This window comes from Mytilus galloprovincialis, chromosome 1 (assembly GCF_965363235.1).
Source record: "Mytilus galloprovincialis chromosome 1, xbMytGall1.hap1.1, whole genome shotgun sequence".
NCBI lineage: Eukaryota > Metazoa > Mollusca > Bivalvia > Mytilida > Mytilidae > Mytilus > Mytilus galloprovincialis.
This window is the reverse complement of record NC_134838.1, coordinates 82,685,356-82,712,938: the sequence shown is the minus strand read 5'-3', so window position 1 is coordinate 82,712,938 and position 27,583 is coordinate 82,685,356. Positions and strand designations below refer to the sequence as shown.

General features: G+C 33.0%; 1 protein-coding gene across 1 annotated transcript; it reads left to right on the top strand.

The window, feature by feature from the left end:
* LOC143058131 (cell surface hyaluronidase CEMIP2-like) lies at positions 1-26,862 on the top strand. Its single transcript, XM_076231914.1, has 17 exons — positions 1-156; positions 6,193-6,412; positions 7,684-7,823; positions 8,632-8,791; positions 9,155-9,328; positions 9,776-9,994; positions 10,791-10,889; positions 11,560-11,696; positions 12,011-12,083; positions 12,791-12,915; positions 14,854-14,999; positions 16,870-16,939; positions 18,632-18,772; positions 25,225-25,375; positions 25,842-25,905; positions 26,307-26,342; positions 26,850-26,862. The coding sequence occupies exons 1-17, from the start codon at positions 46-48 to the stop codon at positions 26,860-26,862; spliced, it is 2,079 nt and encodes a 692-aa protein (XP_076088029.1). The 5' UTR covers positions 1-45.
* The last annotated feature ends 721 nt before the right edge of the window (positions 26,863-27,583 follow it).

The window sequence follows — 27,583 nt, the reverse complement described above, 5'->3', positions numbered from 1 at the left end:
TCAGTATTTAAACACCAAATTGAAGTTAAGCAGCTACAGTTAACGATGAAGTTTCTACTGATTTTTTGCTTTGTCATAGGGTCTTCGTTACAATGCCCACATCAGGATCCTAATTTGCTAGATTGGAATAACCCCACAGCCTGGGACGGTGGAACGGTAAGTTTACTATAAGAAAAACTCAGCCGGTGAATTTATATACATTTGAATCACAACGAAATTCAAAACAATTTATTGTATATTTTGATTATCGTTTATCTTTTAATTTAGAATCTTGTGGATCGTTTTTTTTTTTATCAGGATAACGACCATATGCTTACGGGAAATAATATGATGGTCACTCAATTTGACAAGGCGTCGAACATTAATTCAATTAAAATATCATAAATGTAGCTTAAACCGCTAGAATTTGCAATTGAACAGAACATACGAAAGTGTGCTTCCGTAAATCGGTACAGCAGCATATTTTTGTTCTTAATAAAAGCAATTTTTCTGTTTGGCAACAGACCTAGTACAGCTCTCTAAACGAATATTTTTTTCTGAATCCTTTAAGAGGTTTATTGAAATTCTGTTGGTTCTATCATACTCTAGTTTTATGAATCGCCCAATAGATTTGTAACCAAAATTGACTGTACACTTACATGGTAAACTTATCTTATAGAACAAGCTATTAAAGATTTTTTTCTCCTGATCTTTAGTCATTTTTCACGTATCAATTATAAATGTATAACGACGATGAAAAAAACTAAAATCGTTCTTCCATATTTTTCTAATCTATGTATAAAAAAGCAGAAAAAACGTATATAAATCCGATATTTATAAATATTTTAAAAAGTACACCACAGTTTGCGATGTACAATATTTATACCAGAGAGGGATTAATTTAGATAATCAACTTCAGAGATAGAGTTAACTGTAGCCATTATCAAGAAAAACAACATAACTTGTTATCATTTAATTAAACGTTTAAAACTATTCAAACACCTCTAGTTGAAAACCAAATATTTTCATTATCAAGATAACGTGACTCCAAGAGAAAAGTGACACACAATTTATTATACAAATGGTTTCATTCGCGTCTAGACAAAACAAGAACTATCTTTAAAAAAGATATCCGACGTATTTAAATTTGAGTATATGTTTAAAACTATCATTTCATGTTTAGAACCATTTGTTAAATAAGTATAACCTTTTCCCTACACAGACGGCTTTTCCCCCTGAAATTCCTGTTCAGTAAGCTTCTTCGATTCTGTTGAAATTTTACATTGTAACCAGCCAGCATCGTAGTTTAAATAGTATGAATCTGTCATTCTTATTTGACTACATTATATTTAATTTTGAGTAGAACTCTATTTTTAGGAAAACAACAACCCCACAACAAAAATTCTCCACTATTTTTTTTTAACTATCATACCATTATCAAATATGATTTAATCATAACACATAAAAGATTGACTACGGGGATTGCATTTCGATTGCACTTATAATATCAACTCAAAGTTAATAGGGTTATTAGTATATGCAATTCTACCATCAAATTATACATAATTAAACGTACGGAATATACTTCTTTGATAAATACACCATTCCTGTCAAGTTCTACTCTTTATTCTATTATATGCTTCCGACTTAAAAAAAATATACGACGAAGTTGTTTGCTATTGTTAAACTAAAAAAATCCTCTTACAAAACTGGAGATGTTTAAAAATTAGTTTTCTATAATTTGTTTATCTTTAAATGCTCTTTTATCCTTAAAGCCCCAGTCACACTGTCACGTTTCAAGAGCTATGTTTTACTACGTTTTGAAAGTGTAGCGAAACAGGAATATACGTAACGAAGCGTATCGAAACGTAGTGATCCTTTGTTCAAAACTCGACCTGCCCCGTATGTTTTGAAAATTGAGCAACAAACGTAGCGAAAATTGAAACGAAGTAGAAACCTAGTAAAAACGTATCAAAGCTTAGCGGAATGTAACAAAACGTGCTAACTACGTATCGAAACGTATCAATTCGTGGTGGAAACGTGGGTCTACACGTACTAATACGTAGCAAAACGTGATAAGAACGTAGAACAAACCTAATAAAACCTCACTTAAAAAAAACGGGACATTTTTATTCAAAACGTAGTTGAAAAGTAGCATTTTAAAACGTAATAATTACATTTGATGTATGTTTCATTATAATGCTTTATTATGATTGGCTAACTGCACATCACGTGTTATTCCTTAAGCAATTGCATTACTCAATAAAACTTATCATTCATGATAACACGTGGTTCCACAAAAAAGTGCACAGGTGAATTACATAAAAACAAATATAAAATTCGTGTTTTCATGATCATAGCTAAAAAAATGTAATTATAAGTATTGAATGCTTCTTTTTGTAACTTCATAGGGTTGAGAAAGCGTTGACCGTGCGCACATTTTTAGAATCAAGCGCTTCCGCGCTTCATACAAAATGTACTTCGGTCAACGCTTTTACACCCCAATGAAGTTACAAAAAGAAGCATTCAATTTTCAAGAGTTATCGGATAGAAAAAATGTTTCAATTTGATCAATGATTACATATAGCCTGATATGTTTTTACTCTTCAGACCATGACAGAAAAATATTTAAATCAAAAGTAAAAAATAAGATTTATTGACAGATAAATGTGTTATTTGTAGATTGTATGGGAGAAGTAAACATTTAACCATTTAACAGCTTTCGTCTTTTAAATAAAACTAATTATTAAAACTTTTAGATCTGATGAAATTAAAAAGAACAGAGAATGGTACCAATTGGATGTAAACAATATAAATACATATAAGTACATTTAGAACATGGCTTTTATTAGTTCAAACACATTTATAGCATACGTTAAGACTAGTGCATCAATCTAATTATAATACCGTGTACTTAAATGAAAGTTATTAGTTTGAAAAGAAACATAAATATACGTTTAGACTTGTATCTCCTCTACTTTATTTTTTTTGTTTATCACTTCTAAAAGTCCATTTATTTTTATAGTTTGTAGGTACATGTAGTTGTTTTGGTATTCACTAATTAATAACCAAAAAATACATTCACTCTTACATGTACACCCAAGGAACCCAACTTCTTTCAGGATACAATTTGGTTCATATGAGCATATTTGAACCACAAATTTCATGACACTTTCACATACACAGACACCCTATTACCGGCTATCGTTACAGCAGGCAACATAGAATAAACGAATTGTACAACAATTGCATTCTGAAAAGCCCGAACAGAATTTGGTTTCACAAAAAGAAACCTGACTAAGATTGGTCGTGAATCATGAACAGTTACGAAGAATCTTATTCGTAAGTTTTTTTGTGAAAGCAACTCCCGCGGGGGAAGGAGACATATAAATAGCTTTACACGACTTGATATTTATATCTGCTTTGTGATAATTTGTGATGGATAAAAATAATGACTATGGTGTAAATACTCATTCTAGAATTGTTCAATGAACGATATTTGTCAACCTACTATATTTTAGTTTTGGAAAATATTTGATCATCGTGTTATTTTTTAAAGTAAATTTTAATATTTCGAATGGAGAAATATGATATCCGTGGTACAATATTAATTTTTTGCAATGTCATATTGTCCTTAATAGAAATAGAACTGTTTTAATTATATACTTATTAGTAAATATAAGTGAATTTAATATGAAATACAATGATCGGCAAAATTTCTGTTTCAGCCACCCGTGAATGTATCGATATCAGTCACGGTTGCACATGCTTATCATATATCAAATCTTTATGACACTATGTCACGAGAAAAAAACATCTGTTTTAAGTGTACTAGATTTAAAAAAAGTGTTTATGAAATGACTTCTCAATATCACCTCTTAACCAAAATGAACCCGAGAGAATATTTATTTGGTGTCTCGATTTGATACGGGTGTGGTTTGAATAAAAAGTCATATAATGCATGTTTTCTGTATTTTAACTTTCCTGTCACGTCAGACCGTTTCTTCAGTACAAATAAGAACAATGTTTTGACCAATGATCAAGATAAAGGTATAAGTATTTCTCATTGTGTATCCTTGGGTTATTGTCAATCATTTTATTTATTTGTTAATTTCCCTTATTTTGCTGATATTGATATTTAAAGATGATCAACCGATATGAATACTGGTCACGATTATATGCTAGTATGGTGGAAGTAATTGATAAACCGATCTATATCAATGCTGACACAGTGGTACATGTACATGTATGTTATACCATTGATGTATACAGTTTTATAAAGTTATATAATTACATTAGATGTATGTTTCATTACAATAAGTTATTCTGATTGGCTAACTGCACATCATGTGTTATTCCTTAAGCAGTTGTATCACTCAATAAAACTTCTCATTCATGATGACACGAGGTCCCACAATAAAGTACACAGGTAAATAAAATAAAAACTTGATAAAAGGCGAGTTTTCATGATCCTATAGGTAAAAATGTAATTATAAGTATTGAATGCTTTTTTTTTTTTTGTAACTTTATAGGGTTGTAAAAGCGTTGACCGTGCGCACATTTTAAGTATGAAGCGCGGAGCTTCATACAAAATATACTTCGGTCAACGCTTTTACACCCCAATAAATTTACAAAAAAGAGCATTCAATTCTTAAATGTAACATGTACTTGGGTACTTAGTAATTGTGGTGGTTTTTTTTTACAGAATCTAGAAAGTGTAATAAGTTGTGGAGACTACTGAACACTAATCTTGGAAACTTATTTCTGTTTAAATGTGATCACTTACTCTCTGTTCAAGTATACTAGAACACACCCACGAGATCGCGGGCATTCAGAGCGTAGTTTAAAGTATGTAAAGTGTTGTTGGAAGAATTTTGTAAAATATTGAATGACTGGAGAATTTCAGCAAAAGTATCATAAGTCATAGGTTATTGGGGTCAGGAAAATGCTTTTTTTTTTATCCCTCCTCCTTTATTTCCAATATTCCCATTTTTTGGTTTTCTATCAATTTCAATATGAACATACATTTAGTATGTTATGAACATTCAAGTAAGGAGCCTGTAATTCAGTGGTTGTTGTTTGTTTATGTGTTACATATTTGTTTTTCGTTCATTTTTTTGTACATAAATAAGGCCGCTAGTTTTCTGGTTTGAATTGTTTTACATTGTCAGTTCGGGGCCTTTTAAAGCTGAGTATGCGGTATGGGTTGTTGAAGGTCGTACGGTAACCTATAATTGTTAATATCTGTGTAATATTGGTCTCTTGTGGAGAGTTGTCTCAACATGGCAATCATACCACATCTTCTTTTTTTTGTAATCAATGAATTTTGTAAAAGATTTAATGACTGGAGAATTTCAGAAAAGGTATCAAAAGTTCACATGAATATTTTTTGCGCTTATCTGTATATTATGAACATTCATTACTATATAAATATAGTGTATTTACTTTCAATTCTAAGTTTACTAATCGATCCATAGTGGTCATTGATATAGTATACAGACCCTCTCTATTTAATAAACTCTGTGACTGCTGTGGATAGTAAACTTGAAAATGATAGCAGATAGAATTCTGAAAATACACTTTATTCTTTGTATATGTATGTTCAAAGTATACAGGCAAACCGGAAGTCTAATCTGACTTAAAATTTCGTCCAATGACGGGACAATATCCGGATGCCTTTTTTCTCGTTTTTCTCCAAAAATAACTCAATCTGAATAATCATATGAATGGATGACAAATGGCACTATGCACTGTACCTATAGGACACAGTGGAGTGTTGATCAAATAATTGTGGAAAGAAGAGAAGCGACACCCAAAATGAGGTCTTCTCGTTTAATAGTATCAAGTATATATCGGGATGTAATAAACACAGGCACTTGTCTCAGAAAAAAAATCCTATATTCCTTAATATATATTAAGGTATATAGGGAAAACAAATTCTGAGACAAGGCACTGTGGTAATAAACGATCTTTGTAAAATCGTGGTTTTGCAATCTTACAATTCTTTATATTTCTATTACAATTATTTCGATAACATTTATCCTTTTAACATACCACAAATATAGATGCATCTAGTATAAAGTAAAAAAGACATTACCTATTTAAAAGGTTTATAGTTGACCTGTTGAATGCTTTTCCTTTGCATGTCTTGGTTTCAAGACCAAAATATCTGTATTATTTAAATTTGATATTGATATCAATTTTGTTTTATAGGTACCACAACTTAACAGTGATGCTACACTTATAAAAAGTGTCAAACTCAATAGCAAGCCGCCTATTTTACGTGAGCTGACTATAGCGTCTGGAGCTAAGCTGGTATTTGATCCAACCACAGACGTTCATCTACAGGTTCACGCCATATACATCGACGGAGAATTTCATATTGGATCAGAGACATGCTTATTTGAAGGAAATGCTCATATCACATTTTTAGGTATTAAATTTTACCACAAAAAACTACTGGTACTGCATTTTCTACGACGAGAAATTGAGAATTTAAAATTTTTCATGTTCTTTAAAAAAAAGTCATGTTTTATTGATAGTGTATATTCTATCAATTTTAAAGACACAGTTATTTGATTTCTGTACGCACTATATACATTAGGACATACATATAGATGATAAAGTCAAGTTAGAAATAACATATATACTTTGATTCATAAAAACCCCACTTTTTTACGGAAAATCTGTTGGTAGCAGGAGTCTTCTGTACAGAAACATATGCTTTACACCATTGATATTGTGGGGTCGAGCTTTACTGAAACGACATTATGAGTCGAAATGCGCATCTGGTGCAGTAGAATTAGTACCGTGAATGTTCCTGTGAACTACAATATACTGTTGTCCTTCTTTGTAGTGACCTTTAAATGATTTGAATTAAAAGCAGCAATGCAAATTAAAATCCATGTCAAAGAATACGAAGCCTTTAACAATTTCCAAACGTCAGTAGGTAATAAAGACATGGCAAATAAGAATCCAAAACTATCAAATTAATATTCTATGAAATGCATGGCAGGTGGGAACAACAAGGTATATTCTTGTAGGGAGACTTTTGTATGGAGCTGTAGTGTTGTCCCCTTTACTAGCAAGACAAGACAAGTTTATTAATACACTTAGTCACACATTGTGTGCAACAAGAGCAACATAATGTAGTATACAAAATAACAAATTGGTCAATAAATATTACAAATAAAAAATAACGCAAGCCTTTTATCACTATGGGTGAAAAAGAGGTTTTCAGTATTTGTGAAATAAGTTCAGGATAGTACTAGCGTAGAATAAAATTTTCAAGATAGATTATTAATAGATTGCATGCACTTCGCATTGATTTTATATTGGCCAGTCTTTACGAATCAGGTTCGTCAGAGTTAATTCTGTTCCGCTTCAGAAGTTTCCGTTGTTTTGGTATCGGGCGATTCCATGGGTAGAAATCACTGGGTTGGGTTGAATGAATGAATGGACTTTTATCAGATAAACTATCTGCTTCAAGATTTTGGGCGTTTTTGTTCTGCGTTTCTTTGTTATCCGTGTGTTTTGGTTCTCTGTCATCGTTTGGTTCCTATGATTTTCCTCCATGAACAGTTTATCTCTTACCAATACAGCTATCTTTCGGTCTTTCTTTTCTTGCTTTAACAAAGGATATAGGTTTTTCCTTTTCTTTTCCATTTTTTTTAACATCATTTACAAATTTTTAATTACTTTTAGGCGACGTTGGAGAAGAGAAAATTCTCTTGGTTAGAACGGGAGGCACTTTCGAAGTCCATGGGTCAAGGAAACTACCATGGACAAAGTTAGACGGAACGGCACCAAAACTTCAGAAAACTCCTGATATTCTGGAAGGAAAGGTATATGTTACAAATTTCTAACTAGTGCATCTTTATAGTTCATAGCAGTTAAACATTACTATTTTCACAAGTGTTATCTATAGTAATTAAATCATTGATAAACTATCTATATTAGCATGTTTGGCTCACGAAAATATCGAAGCAATGTCCAAACTTTGTATCATGTAATCTGTGTCATATATTACCATTATTTTATGTTTCCAAACGACGCACACTTTGAAGTAATGATGTATTCCCAGTTTCATAGCCATTATTGTCATCTCTAGATGTTTTCTCGTTTCTGTATTATCCAGGCTTACTAGACAAGCTAAATTTCAAATCATATAATCGTCATACGTGATAGAGATGACTTATGAAAAGAACAGAAAAATATAACATCCATTTGAGAGATGGAAATCGATGAGTGGAACACTGCATGCAGTCGATTTGTGTGTTTGAGTGTTAACGTTATATTTCTATTTTAAATAAAGAGAATAAAATGTTTTGTTTTGCCATGAGAAAATACGAAAAACAACGAAAAGACGAACAAGTCTGCGAAACATTGCACAGAAAACTAAAGGCAGCTCAACACAATGCCACCACCACCTCTTTTTTATTAGATTGATCATGTGAGACATATATATAAAGGCAATATGATGACCGAGGGCATGTTACTATTTTGAAATGGATAGTTCACAAATTAGGAAACTGAACTCGCCATATACAGCATGCATTTGAATTTCAAAGAATTTCGGTTGATGTTAGAAATCGTTACTCATACACCAGATTTTAAATCCATTTATCTTCCATTATTTTCTTTTAATAACAGGACAATTTAGATTTTTGTAACGATAAATGCCAGGATGGTTTATTAGTGTATCAAATCGAACCCAACAGTGGACAACTGATAGCTGCTCATATATTTGATTTCACGGTACTTAATGAAGAAATAGAAGAACGAATTAACCAGTTTGTTGACTATCTTGGAGGTAATGTAAAAAAATAGAGAACCCGCAATTTTACCAAAAACAAACCACTTTACATTGCTTTTACACGAGAAATAATAAAACTCAGATGCAGACTTATTCTAATTTAGCGCATCTTAGTTACTTGATTTGCATTTATACATGGACTTGTACTTTAATTTATATGTTTCTGTATTTTGAATATTGGTAATATTTGTCTCTCGCACTGTTTTTATTTGATCTTCGACAATTCCATTTTTACCATCATATATCAAATCCAAATTAGTGTGAGATCTTGAAATATCGGTGTTAACGCTGTTGTTTACTAGGTGTTCTCCAGATATCCATGAAGACCAATTTTTATTTAAGATTTTTTTCTGTTTTCAGACATTCCTGTCGATCGTATAGTTGGAATAGGACTGAAGAAACAAATCGTAGATAACAAAAAGCATGACCTCACACGAGTATTTCAAGCCATTGAAGATTTGGCACATACAGATGTGGAAAGTCAGCTTCGAGGAGTAGACAAAGGAAGTGCATTTGCATTGTTAGGTTTGAAAGGTAAAACTGTACAATATTTTTATATATAAACTTAAAAGGTAATGTACACTCTACATGTCTCTTTCATATACACTTTCATCTCTTTTATGACAGATGGTATTAACATGTAAAAAGGCTTTACATATTGATAGTGCAGACCTAAATTTTGAACAATATTGCATACTTTCTTTGAATATACGTACTATCATTTTGCTATAAATAAAATGTTTTAATGTAATAAATTAAACATTGATATTTGAATATACAATTCAAAGCAATTAAAGAAACAACACAAAAAACAAAAATGATCCCCTATTACATAAATTTTCAAGACTTAGGGAAATAAAGAACTTATTTACTTTAAACAATTACCTGTAAGTTTTGTTGAAGACCAAACTCAAAAGAACAATGTTCAGTTTTAATTCATAAAATTGTTCAGTCAAACTTTTAGTTATTTATTTTATTCAGGTGCTAAAAGCAAAACTGTGGAAGTGTTTGAAGCTAACGTAAAGGCACATCACAGTGTTATGGCTAAGTTATATCATGGGAACTATGCATACGTGATGGAAAGCTATGTCCGTAATCTAGGCATGGGATGTGAGAATAAAGTGGAGCTACATGTATATGACGATGCTTTGTATAGGCCTACCATTACCTTGCTTGATGAAGTTTCAACATGGTTGCCAGGTATAGTTTATTGTATTGCTTTCTTGTACAGATATATTAATAAAAAGTTATAGATATAGTTTTAGCAATTTAATTTTGAATGTAACGCGTCTTCTGATTGGCTGACGTCGTTTTGTTTATCATCTCATAGACATAATTCTGTCATGTGACCGCGACGTCACCAACCTTTTTCATGAATTACGCCGGTTTGAAATCAAATTTAGAAACAAATTATAAGAAATGTAATATCCCCAACACATTCTTTATGTACCTTTATGTACCTGTCGCAGGAGTCAGGAGCCTATCATTCAGTGGTGGTCGTTGTATATGTTTTTCGTCAATTGCCTTGTTTTAGAATAAACCATTGAAATTGTTTTCCTAGCTTAATATGCGGAAAGGGTTTTTAAAATTATACAGAATAATTTGGTTAAAATAGAATTAAAGGAAAAAAATAAGATATGGCATTTGTGCGTTTTCAACAATAATTTCACTCAAGTTGATGCTTGTGATACAATGTACATAACGCCAATTGCGCTGATCAACATCTAGTGGAATAGAAAGAAAACATATTGTATAAACCACGATGACGGCCGTCAGACCCCTTGCGCCTGATTTTATAAACTAGTTTAAACTAGGAGAATCTCTAGTACATTTGTTTTACAGTCTTATTTGATAGTTACAGTTTCACATATTATTGATTGCCAAAGTCTTATATCATCCTATACGTTTGTAAGTTTTAAATACCCCATGTTTTTTTTTAAGAAATAAGAATTTGCAATTCACTGTTATCATTTTTGTATTTTTTGTTTCGCAAAAGGTGATAAACTGATTGTGGCTTCTACCGACTATAATCCTGAACAAGCCGAAGAAGTAACTGTTTTGTCTATACCATCATCTCATCAAGTTCGTCTTACAGGTGATAACATTATTCATCAATTTCTGTTTTATTTTTGATACATTACACCAGACAGACTTAAAATTCCGTTATTAATAGGAAACAAAACCTTCCAATAACGGACACAAAACCAAAACATTATTATTATGACAAGATATCGTGCAAGTATAGCCATTTCGTTATTTTGTATTGGAGTGACATTGACCATCACATTTCATTTCAATCCAACAACTTTCTCAATCTGAATAAAATCAGATCTTTAACTTTGCTCTGTTTGATTTGTTTGTCGCTCGAGTAAGATCTGAAGACATCCCACAAGGGTCATGTTTTGTGACCTTAAACCAAGGCAAAAAAAATTACAATTCAAACAGCAGTCATTGAAATTAAGCACAACATCAAAACTGAAGACTTTGCAGCACGAACCGAACCATCAACTGAGGATTATCTCAGCTGCTCCAACAAGTTTATCAGATCCTGCAACAAAATCGAAATGCATAAAAAAATCGGTGACGATCGACTTCATGAGAGAGGATATTTAACAACGCATACTCAAGTATGACAAATATTGATGCTATGGTTAAAACTGTATGAATAAAAAAAAATGACGTCACTACTCATTATACTTGGAATTCTACAGCGATTTGTAATAATGAATTCAACTGCTTGTATAACTTTAAAATGATTTTTTCAGAGCCATTGAAATTTACACATTACGGAAATATTTACAAAGGTGTTGATATGAGAGGAGAAGTTGGATTGCTGTCCAGAAATGTGAAATTTGATTCCGAAGAAGCTTTAACGAGTGATTTCTACGGCGGACATATCAAGGTTTCTCCTTATGAAAACATATTTGAACATTTAAATAGAAAAGATAAGAACTTTAAGATTGTAATAACCTCTTAACCATACATCCTATAACTCACTCACTGTCAATTTCTAAAGTTATGCGACACAAAACTGAAACAAGGTCATAAATATAATCGAGAATAACAAATAGAAATTGAAATATAGTGTCTCATCAATTTGAACAATAGTTTATAAAATAAGTATATTAAGGTGTTTTAGTAACAAACATGTACATTAATTATTGTTTAATGTAGTCAAGGTCGATTCAAATATTTTTTTTTATTATCAAAATTCAGGTTTTGAAAGATTTTGCTTCAGTTCATATAGAAGGCGCCGAATTAGAGGGATTAGGTCAGCAAGAAGTTTTAGGTGAGTTTATATAAAAAAAAAACATTTCACAGCCCATATTGGTCTTTATCATACTTTCATACGCCTAATAGCAAATACCACGTAATAAGGGGGAAATTATTTACTATCTTCTGAATTGATGCGATAGTCGTTAATGAAGATACACGTTTACGTTACACAAGTTTGTGCATTTGATATCCTTTGACAAAAAACGTATTCTCAGACTTAGAAGCATGTATATTGGCTTGAAAGTAGTACGTAAAAAAGGGAATTTGATCTCTTGAGGCTTGCAAATAATGTTTTCATATTTGTTGAGATTTCGATATGCCTCTGTAACTTGCATCAGTATTAAAACGGGTTCATGAAAATAGACCTGATGTGAAGTTATTTTAGGGGAAACTAGCCGAACTATTTTGATTACATTTAGTAAAAATAATATTCAGTACATTTGATATTAAAATACTTTGAAAGTATAAATTTGACTTTGCGATGAAATAAATCTGAAATTGAATTTTAAAGACTTTTGTAGCCTTTGTGATTGGACAGAATCATCACCATGCAACACAATTAAAAAAACAAAACAGATTAATTTTTTGTAGAAGCTTTGTCAGTTTTTCTTGATATTGTATTTTTCAAATCCCCCTTGGTATCTCCCGCCTATTTTTGTCTTCAAGAATACTAAGCTCAAAGTTAGTATAAGACTAACAATAATTTTTATGTATTTTTAGGTGCATATTCTATCCATTTTCATATGTGTGAGGATGTAAGCCAAGCCAGGCCTTGGATACGACAAAACTCTATTCATCATTCAAAATCTAGATGTATAACAATTCACCATACAATGGGACTTATTGTAAGTGTATAGATTATAGATCCTATGTTAAGCTTAATCTTTGGTTACGGTAATTTCAATTGAGAGTCAACTTTTTCTGATTAAGGTACAACTGGTATTTCAGTAAGTTATAGATCTGGTAGAAACTTTTACCTTTATCAGTTTTACATTAAACCATAGCTTATAAAGTCGACTTATTTTGGTATTGGCTTTTCTAATTGCTGAAGGCGTAACGGTTGCCTTTGATACTTGCATCCACTTTATTTGAACTTTGATTTCGTAAATATCAATTTTATGGTCATTTTTATAAATTTCCTGTTACAAAACTTTGAATGTTTTGAAATACTAAGGATTTTCTTATCCCAGGAATAGATTACCATAGTAGTATTTGGCACAACGTTTTTGAAATTTTTGGTCCTCAATACTCTTCAACTTTTTGCTTGTTTGGCTTAATAACTCTTTTGATCTGAGCGTCACTGATTAGTCTTATGTAGACGAAACGCGCGTCTGGTGTATTAAATTGTAATCCTGGTACCTTTGATAAATATCGATAGTTTCTCATTGGTAATCATACCACGTCTCCTTATCCTTATTATCGAAAATTGATTGTTTTGGATAGCCTTTACCAACTTTGGAATAATCAAAGGCTCTCATAGTTCTGTCTGTGATATTCAATTTCGATACCTTCAAAAACGAATTAAAGTTAAGGTTATCGTGTAGATAATAGCTGTGTTAATGCTGTGATATATGTTGTCCGTTATGACATGTATATAATGGTGTGTTCATTCTTAACTTTCAACTACCAAGGTAAGGCTAACAGCTTCGTTTTGATACGCCCGTCAAACTTTTGACGGGATGTGATATGTTATACAAATGTCCGGCGTCCGTCTGTACGTCCGTCCGTCTATCTGTTTATCCGTCTGTCCGGCGTAAACATGTCGCGCCGTAACTTGAAAACACCTTCTCCAAATTTCATGAAACTTAAAATAGTTATTTCTTATGACGATCAAAGAATTTGTATACTTTTTGGTGAAAATAAAATTAAAACTATTTGAGTTATTGGACTTTGTAACTAAAACAAGGGTGTGTTTTTTTTCACATGTCGCGCCGTATCTTAAAAACGGTTTTTGATTATTGCTTCAAACTTTACACACTACATTGTTATATTAATCTAAATATCTGTATACTTTTCAGTGATGATTCAAAATTTATTTTTGATACAAAAAAGAAGATGTGGTATAATTGTCAATGAGACAACTCTCCACAAGAGACCAAAATGACACAGACATTAACAACTATAAGTCACCGTACAGCCTTCAACAATGAGCAAAGCCCATACCGCATAGTCAGCTATAAAATTCCCCGAAATGACAATGTTAAACAATTCAAACGAGAAAACTAACGGCCTTATTGATATAAAAAATGAACGGAAAACAAATATGTAACAGATAAACAAACGACAACCACTGAATTACAGGCTCAATACTTGGGACAGGCACATACATACATAATGTGGCAGGGTTAAACATGTTAGTGGGATCCCAACACTCCCCTAACCTGGGACAGTGGTATAACAGTGCAACATAAGAACGAACTACCAAAATTAGTTGAAAAAGGCTTAACTCATTAAACGGACAAAAATTCAAAGCCACTAACAACTAATAAAATAAAATCATGCATCTAAAACTAAAGTTATTGGTTTTTTTTGTAAAAAAAAGGTGGGAGGTTTTTCACATGTCGCGACGTGTCTCAAAAACGATTTATGATTATTGCTTAAAACTTTACATTCAAAACTGTATTCAAACTGTCCTCACTTTGAATAGTTGAGTTTAACTATTTCCGCAGGTACTGAATGTTTGTCACCCAACTCGGTAACTATGATTTAAAAAACATATATTGGTTTTCTTTTATATATAAGACATATATTTGTTATTCTATAAAGAGCATATTTTTCTGTAGATTGAGCAGAATGTATGTTATAGAACCATCGGCCATTCATACTTCTTTGAGGCCGGTTCAGAGCAAAATACCATAATGGAGGGAAATCTTGGATTAGGTACATCTAAACCTCCACCTGGAAGAGGATTAATTCCAACAGATACTGCGTGAGTTAAACAAACAAGGTTAACTACAAAAATATAAGACAAAATGATACGTATATCTTATCACTACAATCTTTATAGAATATAACTTGAGGCAAAGTGAAAGATTGATAAGTAAACCTTGTAATTTATATCAATATAGTTTTAACTTTTCAGTATTTGGTAGCATTCTTGATACGTACGTCTGTTTTTGGAGGGATTTTTAATGCTTTTAAGTTTTCTCTGGTTCTTGGACTTGTTTTGGGGTTGGTTTTTTTGTCGTTTTTCGATCTTGAAATTGCGCTACAAGTCTTTTTGAGTGACGGTTTTCTTATAGTTTTATATGTTTAGAATGCTCTCTTAGTACCTTCCACCTGCTTTTGTTTTTTATGCTGATGGTACCAAAATAAGTGCTTTTCTGGACTGGTTTTGTTGCACACATTTAAAAAGATGACGTATGAATACAATCTTGACCTTATTGCATGATATGTCCCTATTTAGATTCAATCGTCCTGCCCTTTTTTGACTGAGCTAATTTTTATCTGATATCATTGATATTCTCCTCTTAAATTTATGACATGATCCCGTGTGCAAAACCGACATTTTATTGAACAAGTAACACCAGGCAGCTTATTCACAAAGCATCCGTTAGTTAACGGACCCGTTAACATTTCCGTTAAATTTCCGCTAATTTTATTTCGTATTCATAAAGCCTCCGTTAATTAACGCACCCGTTAACGTCTCCGTTAAATGTTCCGTTAAACCCAATAACTAACGGATACGTCAACGTATCCGTTAAACGAGCACTATGCATATGCATACGGATTATTTCAATCAAATCTCAGCGAAGAGCCACCATAAAATATGCTACTTGTAGAAAATTCAATACTGATTAGGGGAAAAACCCAAGCGTTAGCAATTTCTTTTGTTTTGAATAAAGCAAAACTGTTAGCTGAATGGCAATTCGTCAAGACCCTAACAATTATGTTTCACCCGTTAGGCAAAACTGTTTACTTTTTTTTTCTAAAACCCCTTGCTCTAATCATTGATCAGATGAATTACAATTATATTTCTGTTTACAGTAATAGAATATATGATTGGTAATAATTTTTAATATTTTATACACGAATTGTCACTTAACAGCATTTTAAAAAGGTTAAATAATATTTTTTAGATATTAATGTATATTTGTGGAAATAGAAAATGTTTTTCATAAATTTTTATTTTCGGTGTACCTGAGACATACATTGTGTGTGTGTGTTCCCCCAACCCCTTATGACAACGACATTGTCTATGTGACGAATTCGTATCGAGTGAAATTTATCTTTCGCTCAGGGAAACGTTTTCTTTAAGGACCAAACTTTGCACGGTCTTGAAAGTAATATAGTTATAAGGCTTTCTATCAGTACAGCCGTCCATTTTGACGACCCCACTGATCCTCGTAGTACGCTTAATAACAATCTTTTGACTGACACACATCATGCATTTCTTTAATAACAATCTTTATTGAGGGTCAATTCATAGAAAGCCGAAATATGAAATGTCAATTACAGTACAGAAATCCGTAGGCTTAACAATAGTAAAAAAAAATCTGATACGTTAAATTTTGTATTTGCATTTAAAGTATTTCTAGGAACGCAGTGACCTAGAGGTTGACACAAATTGACATTAATTTTTTACTTCTAGATGTCTATGTATGATTGGTTTGTTGTATCATTGACGTATACTGCACATCTACTTTCATCTAACAGATTTAACGTATTTAAAATAGTTTATAACCAAATATACTCTTTGTTGTTACACTGTTATATTGGTATCGTTATTTAAAATTGTAACTTGTTGTCAACCACTTTAATTGTTTCCCTCTAATGTGAATCCTCTTTGACAATTTCAGCTGTCCGACAACTTACTGGGTGACGAATCCAAAGAATAGTTTTCGCAATAACGCAGCTGCTGGTAGTTTTGTAAGTTGTACCTCTTGAAACAGTAAAACATTAGTTTGCTATGCAATTTAGCTGAAGGGTAACCGCGAAGTCTCTGCAATCTTTTGGTCAAACCAAAAAAGTTAAGTCAACTTTTTTCAATCCCGTTATATGCCATTTCATTTTGTTAGCAATACATAAATTAATTAAATGCATTAAATTGTTTTATTTGGTATTTTTTCGTACTTTATGTTGGGTAAACTGTAAATGAAAATGGTCCGTAAAGGCAATAGTAGTGTACCGCTGTACAATAGTCATAAATCTATTTAATTGAAACAAATCCGGGTCAAAACCAAAATTGGACAACATTTCAACTATAAGAGGAAACAATATTATAATCTGCGTTGTACAAAGTTCAAAGAATGGGAACATTTATAGTTTCTTATATAGAAAACTTTTTACATAACATAACGAACAAGTGTAGTACTATCTAATTCTAATAAAAATTGAGAATGTTTTTTTTGATGAGGTTATTGGGTTTCATTATGAATATCAAACATGACATGCATCTACTTTGGTTTACCATTGTAATCTAAAGTTGTGATAAATTCTGAAACATCTCAAAAAAGAAATCTAACTTCAAAAGGTTTGAACAATTTCTAGCGTAGAACAACGTTTCTGGCATTACTTTTCTTTACTGGAATAATTTTGAACATTTTTATCTCTAGATAAATGTTGAATTGCTCAATCTATTTGTATAATTAATTGTTTTATTTTATCTATTTATTTTGTATATGATTATCTTAATTATATCTATCTATTTATTGGTTTGATTTGTTTTTAATTTCATTTTATTCAGTGTTTTTACATATATTTTGCATTCATTTTAATAATGTGTTTTTTATTTTCATTTTCATATTGTTGAAACAAGATAATATGGAACATTGTTGTTACCATTCATCTGTATTTAGTTATTTTGCAGTGTTATTGTCTGAAAATTTCATTATTTGTTTGTTTTTGTTTAGCTTAAAGAATTGTTGTTAATATTAGCTGTGTGAAAATTTAAGTAATGATTCGGAACCAACTCTGCATAACTTATGATTGGATAATGTCATAATTAAAAGAGTGAAACAAACACTCCCCGATAAAATTATTTGGTCACTGTGTAAACCAAATGCTTTACGTTTAGAACTGTTTTATCTAAAGCAAAGCCAGATAGTTCTACATAGAACGCATTCTAACAGTTCTACCATTGAACTGATCCTGACAGTGAAAAAAACTATGTGAATTAAGTTTGTTGCTGTAAACCTAAAACACAGTTGCTCATTTAAAAAAGAAATGTTCGTGTTAATTTTAAATCTTGGTCTTTAACAATTATTTTTTTAAGCCTGAACTGATTTTTACGTAATAATTTACTGTCTGTATAAAGTAATATTGTCTTATTGTTGTAATAAATCACCAACTCGAAAATATAAATTGCAAACATTGAGTGACAGTTATTTCTTATGTTTAGATTCTTATTTTCTTATTTTGGATATTTTATGACAATTTGAAAAGTGATGAGCACACACTATCGTTTTGTTTAATTTCGTTTTTTGATTAACACGAAATGTTAAAGCATAAATAAAACAAAAATATATTTGTTTTATCATACTATACCTTAACTAATTCAAAACATGTGTGTAACGTATAAAATTTTGTACCATGTTCAATGAATGTTATATACAATTACAGTGTCGAGGATTCTGGTTCAATTACCCAGACTTTCCATTATTACCAGATTCATTTACTGGTAATGCCTATATGTTAAATAAAGAGGCCAGATTTACTGCTATCCATCAATTTGACGATAACACGGCTCATTCAAATGGCGGGGTAAGTTATTGTCCTCTGTCATCAATATGAATTTTCCAAATGCAAAGAAACATTAACTTTATATACTGATTCTAGAATTGAAAAATCTAACTTGAGTCGAAGTAAAATCACTTGAATGGTGAGTAGTAAAAAAACAATACTAGAAAATGTAGTTGAGGTATATTGTAAGAGGATTACTTATTTTAGACTTCTTTTTAGTTTGATTTTCCGACCAGAGTTCATTATCTTAAATCTTATTATACATCAACATATGATGGTACATGTATATTTTGTAAATTTTAATGCATAGAGGAAAACATAAATTAAAACAGTTGTTCATTTTAAATTCTGATCTTTTATTGTTGCAAATTGAACAATTTCTACAGAAGTTGATATACTAATACATAATACTCAACTAGTCAAGTTGATTTGATATTCTATAATGCGGCAAATGCTATTAATAGAAATCTATAAGATTGAGTGCATATCTTCTGTAATATCAAAACGAATAATAGAAATAATTGAGAAAACAAATTTGCTTTTTAGTAAGTTTTCGGTCTAAAAATTATCTTTCCGTCAAATTCAATGCTGACATCCATTGATGCTGTTTTGAATGTATCGATAATAAAGGCGAGTAAACACAAAAGCGTCTTCAATGTTTCGTATGCTTTACTAGAGTCTAAGATATACAAAGAGACGTCGGCCTATTGTTACGTAAATGGCGGTAAAACGTTAAGCAAATAAAAGAGTATAAAATACTAAACTGAAACTATAACTAATTCACAACATTCTGGGGGCCGCAAAATGCAATTACTGTTAATGTATTGTTCATAAAAAGGGTATCGAAAAAACACTTTTAACAATTAAAGTTCATATTTCTAATGGCACCAGTTTCACTATTGGTCTCGTGGTAATCAGTCCATTTGATGTCCGAAGTTTGACTGCTCTCACTACTCCATCATTCCCGGTGATCAAATCTTCTATAACTGCTAGTTTCCACATCATTCTCGGTGAATTGTCCATGATTTGTACGACGGAACCGATTTTCACATGTGCGTTTTGGTCGCCGGCGACTCGATGAAATTCTCTTAATCCGGTGGGGTATTCCATTTCCATCGTTTTGCAAAGTGTTCACTTAAAGTTACTTTATTGTTGTAACGTTTGTTTGCTTCTGTAAAATCAAAATTTGAATAATGGACCTCTGAATCAGAATTGTTTTCTTGCGATAATCTTCTTCCCTGCAGTAGATGTGACGGCGTTAGCGGCTCTGGATCTCGATGTCGGACGACACATATGTAATCGAACGGTCGTTGATTACACGTTCAATTTCTATCAAAGTTGTTCGTAATACGTCAGAATTTACTTGTGATTTCCCGAGCACTTTTTTTAATGTCGTTTTCGTAATTCCAACTAGTCTCTCCCACCATCCACCGTACCACTGTGCTGCTTTCGGAATAAATTTCCAATTAATCTGAATGTTCATTTCCTTCGGAATATCTTGTGAAGCAGAAACAAAAGTTGGTGCATTGTCGGAATACACAGTACTGGGAATTCCTCTCCTACTTACGAATCGTCTGAACGCTAATTTGAATGATTCGATTGTCATATCTGTAACAAGTTCTAGGTGTACGCACGAATACAAGCACATGTGAATAGGCAAATATACGATTTTGTAACAAGTCCATTATCTTTAACGAATAGTGGTCCAGCGAAATCAACACCAGTTGTCGTAAACGGAATCATATCGGTGACTCTATCCTTTGGTAGCGGAGGCGAAATTTGCTGTGGAAATGCTTTTCCGGTCACTTTTCGGCACTTTACACATTTCTGAACGATGTGGTTAACGCATTGTCTAATGGAAGGTATCAAATATGATTGGCGGATTTGCGTAATTGTCTGTCCAGCACCAGAATGCAACATCTGCACGTGCGCGTTCAATATAATTAAGTCCGTAAATTGATTTTTCTTCCGTAGTAACACTGGAAACTTTGCGGAGTCGTCTAACTGTGAATTGTGTATGCGCCCGGCGCATCAAATGACACCTTCTGTATCTATGAACAAGCGCAATTGTCTTACTAACGGTAGATTCTTGTCATGTGACGGGTTTACGAGTTGCTCCTTTTCACTACTGAATTTTTCATTTTGAATATCTGTAATCCATGTACGAGTTGCGCGGTCGATTTCATCTTTCGTAATATCTTTTCCATGTCTAGCATATTTCCTCAAGTTATACGGTCGCTTACTTTTACATATATTCACAAATTTAAACACGTAGCATGTAACTCGTAGTAACTTCTTCAATGACGAGAATCTTGATACATCGATTATTTTCGAAATTCCATTTAATACACACGGTTTTATCTTTTCGCTGTCATCTGTTGTCGTTAACAAAAGAGTCTCTTTTTTAACTTGTGGGGTCCTTGTAGGCCAACTGTTTTCATCCGATATCCATGACGGTCCTTGCATCCACAAAGTCGACTCCTTGAATTGCGTTGATGATATTCCTCGAGTTTGAAGGTCGGCTGGATTTGATTCTGTTGGTACGTATTTCCAGTCGTAGTTTTGTGTCGTTTCTTTAATTTCTAGCACACGATTCTGAACAAATCTTCCAAATGATTTTAAAGACGAAATCCAGTGCAGAACGATTTGACTATCACTCCATAGTACTGTGCGTTGTGGTTTTAGGGTTTTCGTGAGGGTTTTAGCCATTCGAGCTCCTACTACTGCAGCCATCAATTTTAGCTTTGGTAATGTCATTTTGGCGAGCGGAGCGATCCGGTTTTTTGCAATTACGAGAGAAGAAGTGTTTCCTTTACATAAGTAGGCACTGGCTCCATAAGCGCGTTGGCTGGCATCAACAAAGACATGTAGTGTTATTTTCTCGTTGCTTTCGTTCTCATTTTGATCGTTAAAATAATATCGTGCCATTTTCGTATTAACAGTTACATCTCGGATGTCATCTAAAATTTCACACCATAATTTGACTATGTTGCTAGGTAACACCTGGTCCCAATCGTATCCCTCTTTCCATAATGTTTGTATCAGTAGCTTAGCTCTTACAGTCACTGGTCCAAGGATTCCGAGTGGGTCGTAAATTGACGATGATTTACGCAATACTTCTCTCTTTGTCGCTTGTGAATTATCAATATCTATGCGATCTTCATTTAGTTTCGCAAATGTCAATATATCTGACTTCGCATCCCAACGCATTCCAAGAATTTTCGTCTCGCTATCTTTATCAAGTACGTTTGCCTTTATAGCTTCGTTGCTAAGTTGATTGCTATTTGACTTCCATGTTCTCAAATTGAATCCTGCATTTGTCATGAGTTCTCTAGATTCTTCAAAGAAATTTAATGCAGCTTCTTCCGTATTGACACTTGTAAGTACGTTGTCTACATACAAATCACGCTTGAGTATTTCAGCAGTAGCACTTTTAACCGTTGATAAATGTTTCAATAATGTAGCGTTAAGAATAAATGGCGAACATGTCGCTCCGAATAAAATTACCCTGAATCTGTAAGTCTCATGTTCACTCTTCGGGTTGCTTGGATCTCTAAGCCAAAAAAATCGGGTGGAATCACTGTCTTCTTCGTCTAGTCCAATTTGGAGGAATGCTTTCTCAATATCAGTTGTTAAGGCGTATTTCCCGTAGCGGAATCTTGTAAGAATATCTGTTAACTTATTAAGCTGCGGCGGTGTAGAAGAAAGGCAATCATTTAAGCTGGGTGATTCTGAATCTTGACGACAACTGTAATCATATACTATACGTATCGGTGTAGTTGATGAATCTTTTTTCACTGGGTGGTGCAGAATATAATGTACTCGATTAGTAGTCTCATCCTTGGTTTCAACCTTCTCTATGAAACCTCGATTTTCTTGGTCGTTGATAATGTTAACGTATTTCTTAAGCATCTCTGGTTCTTTAGCAAGTCGGTTTATCACGTTGTATGTTCTATTTCTGGCAATCATTTCGTTGCTAGGCAACTCCGGATGTTCCTGTTTCCATGGGAACTTGGCGATGTACCTATTGGCTTTCAAATGAATATTATTCTCTTGGTAAGTGGTCATTTCTTGTAAATCCGTTTTCGCTTTCACTTCACTGTCCTTTTCTGTTCCTATGGATTCGATTTCCCAAAATTTATGTATTTCACATTCTTCTAGTCTGTGTGGGGTCAAAATATTCATAATCGATGACGTTGATTGATTATTACTGTTAGAGTTCATTTGTATAGGTCCTGATAGCAAGTATCCTACTTTGGACTGTACAGCGGTTGGTCCGGAACCTCTAATTACTCTGTCTCCAACTATATCCCAATAATAATCGGCGCCAACTAAGACTGATATCTCAAAATCCTCGTCTTGTAAAGCTGGGTGGGCTAACTTCAGTCCATTTAAATGCGGAAAACTCGACTGGTTCCTTGCGTATGTATGTATCGGATAAGCAATCTGTGGTACTATAAGAACTTCAATAGGGATAAGCGTATTCGTTAGACCTTTTATATAGATAGCAGCAATTTGTAAATTTCTAACCTTCTTGTTGGATTCACCGAAACCGGATATCGTTATCGCTTCTTTCCTATGTGGTCTCAGGTTCAATAAATCGGCCATCTCTTGAGTGATAAAGCTTCGCTGGGCTCCTTCGTCGAATAGTATATTGGCGGTGTTAAAATGTGTCTTGTCATACGTGATAGGTGCTATCGCGGTTTTCAACAATACCTGCGATCTAACCGATGATGTGTATGAATGCATGCTTGCGACTGCGGCATCGGTATCTGGTTTTGATGTACTGCTATTTTTAGACTTGGTATACAAGTGAGTTTCATTCTTTGAACAAATACTAGTATGGTGTAGTTTATTACAGTTTTTACAAGTCTTATCGGATTTGCAATCGGCAACTGTGTGATTTCCTAAGCAATTAAAACATGCCTGTTTTTCTTTAACAATTCGTTTTCGATCTTCAATTTCCACGACATTTTTACAAGCTAATGGGGCGTGAACTTCTTGACAAAAGATGCACGGCTTCTTGGTTATGTCTCTTTTTCCTTTTTGATTAGCGTAGTTACGATTTGTACCCGTAAGGAATGCTGATGTGGGTGTGTAATTTGGCTCTATATCATCACCGTTTACCGACTGACCCGCTTCCTTAATCGTTATCTCATGTTGAATAGCTTGCCGTAACGACGGCAAGTTCCAGTGGTCGCCTCCGTGGGCACGTACCATGTTTTCTCGTATATTCCCAGGTAGTTTATTTAATATTATGGGCACTAAAAGGCTTCCGAACGACTCGTGAGACTCCCCTATACTTTCAAGGCCACGGATGTAGTTTTCCATGCTGTCGTAGAATTTTTTCAAATGTGTAATATTTGACGTTGGACTGGGAAGGCTGATTAAACTCTGCATGTATGTTTGTACTATCTTGTGTGGTTGACCGAATCTTTGTTTCAGTACATGTAATGCTTGTCCGTAATTTGTGTTAGTTATTTGTAGACCTGCTATGCATTGGGTGGCTTCTCCGAACAGTTGAGATTTCAAGTAATTAAATTTCTGTACATCGTTTAAAGACAGGTTATCGTGTACGGCAGCACTAAACGAATCCCAAAAGGGTTGCCATTCTAACATATTCCCGCCGAACGTTGGTAAATTTAATTTTGGAAGGTTGTGGTACATGCTGGAGTTTGAAAAAACGGACGCTGATGTATTTGCGTGCATGAAACTGGGCTGTGGCTGACTTTCTTGATGATTTGTGTAATTAATAAACTCGTGTGCATTTGGGTTTAGCAATGACTTACTTTACTGTTTGTCTGTGATTTCCGATTCCTTAATGATTTTTGAAAGTTTGGTTACTGCCATTTCTATGTCATACGTGTATCTGTCGGCTTCCTATATTTCTTCGCTCACTTCCTCTTCTGATAGTTCCTCCACAATCTTCTCGTTCAGTTGATCGATCGTTTCCTGTTTCTTATCGATAAGTCCTCGAATGGTAGAAAGTTCGCTAACGTCATATTCCTGCAAAAGTTCCTCGGAACTCGGTTCCACTTTCTTTAGCAACTTTGTAAGAACTCCCTGATGTCCAGCTCATCTGGTCTTCATCTTCGTTGTCGCGGTACTCATCTTTCGTATTCTTCTGTTTTTGTCACGGCACCAATGTTTTGAACGTATCGATAATAAAGGCGAGTAAACACAAAAGCGTCTTCAATGTTTCGTATGCTTAACTAGAGTCTAAGATATACAAAGAGACGTCGGCAAGTGACGACGTTGCGGGCCTATTGTTACGTAAATGGCGGTAAAACGTTAAGCAAATAAAAGGATATAAAATACTAAACTGAAACTATAACTAATTCACAACAGATGCATCAAATAGAAATAAACTTATTATAATATGCACATTTATTTTATAGAGATGTTTACAGTCTCTTCTATACCTAACAAAAAAAAACCCCAAAATACACCACGAGACACATTTTATTTTCTAGGCCGGAGGATTTTGGGATAATATACTTAAACCAAATGGAAAATCAGAAGGCTATAATCAATACAGACCAATGAAAAATCCTGTAGAAAACAACTGCATCGCCGATCCTAAAGGCTGTGAGGACGATTGTGTCTATCTCAGAAGATTTACAGGTAGCTTACAATGCCTGTTAGTGAAGAATACTTAATATCATAATTGTACATATCCTCCTTACCTAGTAGTTTCAGTATGGTATCTTGGCATTGAGCATGGTCATGTTTTATCTCTGACTGTTGATGACGTCTAAGATGCATGCGTAGTGACTTTTTGTACCCGCCAACGTCAGCTTTGTGTTTTGTAAGATGTACTTTTATTTTAAGTTCAGCCTTTTTCAACAGATTTTGTTTTGTTTTCTTATGTTGTACTGTTACACCACAATCCCAGGTTCAATGGAATGATAAATATTCGCTTTTCGCAAATTTTACGCATATATGGATAGTCATTATATCAAAAGAATATGAATAAGATTTTTACCATAGGTCTGAGACACTATCTTCGTAACTAGAGTTTTGTAATCATGACTTTATATATATATGCAAGTAAGCAATTAACTCAAATAATCGTTTGATTTATTTATAGCTTATAAGAACGTCAGACAGAATGCATGGGTAAGAGGTGGATGTATGAAACTTGTAGAATCATCGTAAGTACATGATGTTTCTCATGTAAAACTTAGACTTTTTAAGAAGAAAAAAACAAATACCATTTGAAATAGCAAGTACCGACTTGTAAAAGTTTACCGCAGTGGAAGGATTGAGAAAATAAAATACGTGTTGATGTTTCATGTAGTTAGACTAGATATATAAAACTATTTAAAATCTGCAAAACTCTTTTGCAACAAATATATCATGTTGGACAACAACTCAACTTAGAAATCAATAACGGTGTATCTTTTTTAGAATAGAATTTGTTGAAGTAATATGTTTATTTGCGAGGTTTACTTGTACTAATGTTTGTTTCCGAGCATTTAGAATAATGTAACAAACTGAAAGGGTCTTATGTTTGTAAGATAGCAATGCAAAACATCAATATTTGTATTTTCAGATTTTCAGACAGTCTTTCTAGCGTTGTTCTATTAAGGTAAGTCAATTATCAATCATTTATGTTAACAACTTCATGTTAACAAATATATCTGCGCAGTGTGTTTTGAATATATTCCGGCAATTGTAAAGCCCTTTATGAATACGAATATATGATTCCAAACTTGCATTAAATCAGTTGATAGTACTTTAAATTAACAGGAAAAATATTTTGATATTTTTGTTGGAAAAAACCTCGTCAGTGTTTGACTATTGATACATTTATGTCTAATGTGTTATTGTAAAAATACCATCCTTTTTTACTTCGATTGTTATAATACTTAAACGATTTATCACGACTTTTTTCACATGTGAAGCGAATACTATACTCACCGCTCCCGACACTCCAGTTCAGCCCTGTTTTTTGGATGGGATTCGGTTCCTCAAACTTATTTTTCTATGTAATGTGTGTGTGTTTTCGCAGTTTTTATTTTTTAACATGATTTTGTCAGTTCTTGTATATGACTTTTGATTTGTGATTAACCCTCTGTTTTTTTTCTTCATTTAGGAATATGTTCTAATTGCAAATCTTTTGTTGTTTTTGATGCATATATTGCCATTTTTTCTCATTTGTGAACCTTAATTTTACTTATAATATATACACTAATTTAATGAAGACCACTGTACATTGACCTCATGTTTCTTTTTCGTAGGTCTCATTGACGTATGCTCTCCATTTTTGTGTGAAATAATTAAAAGATTAGTCTCATAGATTTCAGTTTTAAGAATGAATCCAGAAATTACTAATTTCCATTCTTTGCAATGTGAATTTTCTCAAAGTTGATAAAATGTCGAAATCGAGAATTTATTTCATTTCTCTTTGTTAAACAACTCATTTCTCCAGATATGTACTATTTTACTTTCATTCATATCCAGGAGTACTAATTTTTCAATCATTGAGGGAAAATTCTTTTAATGAGTCTTTGTTTTGGGGTTTCTTTTAATGATTCATGGACTCGTAGTTTTGACAAATTCTGCATACAAACCACATTGAATTTCGTTTTAAACAGCTATATTCGAGATTCGTCATTTCCACAGAAATTGTATCTAATGCCATGTTTGTGCCAATCGAGACAAACTAATATCTCTGGCATTGTACTGTTCGAACAGATTTTACTATGTCCAATCTAAGGATTTCAAAGTGGTATTGTGTTTCATCCACAACTTTAACTATTCACATATCCAAAACTTTTTCTAAAATTTGTATTGTGTTAAGCTTTCAATTTGAAGTTTCAATGCATT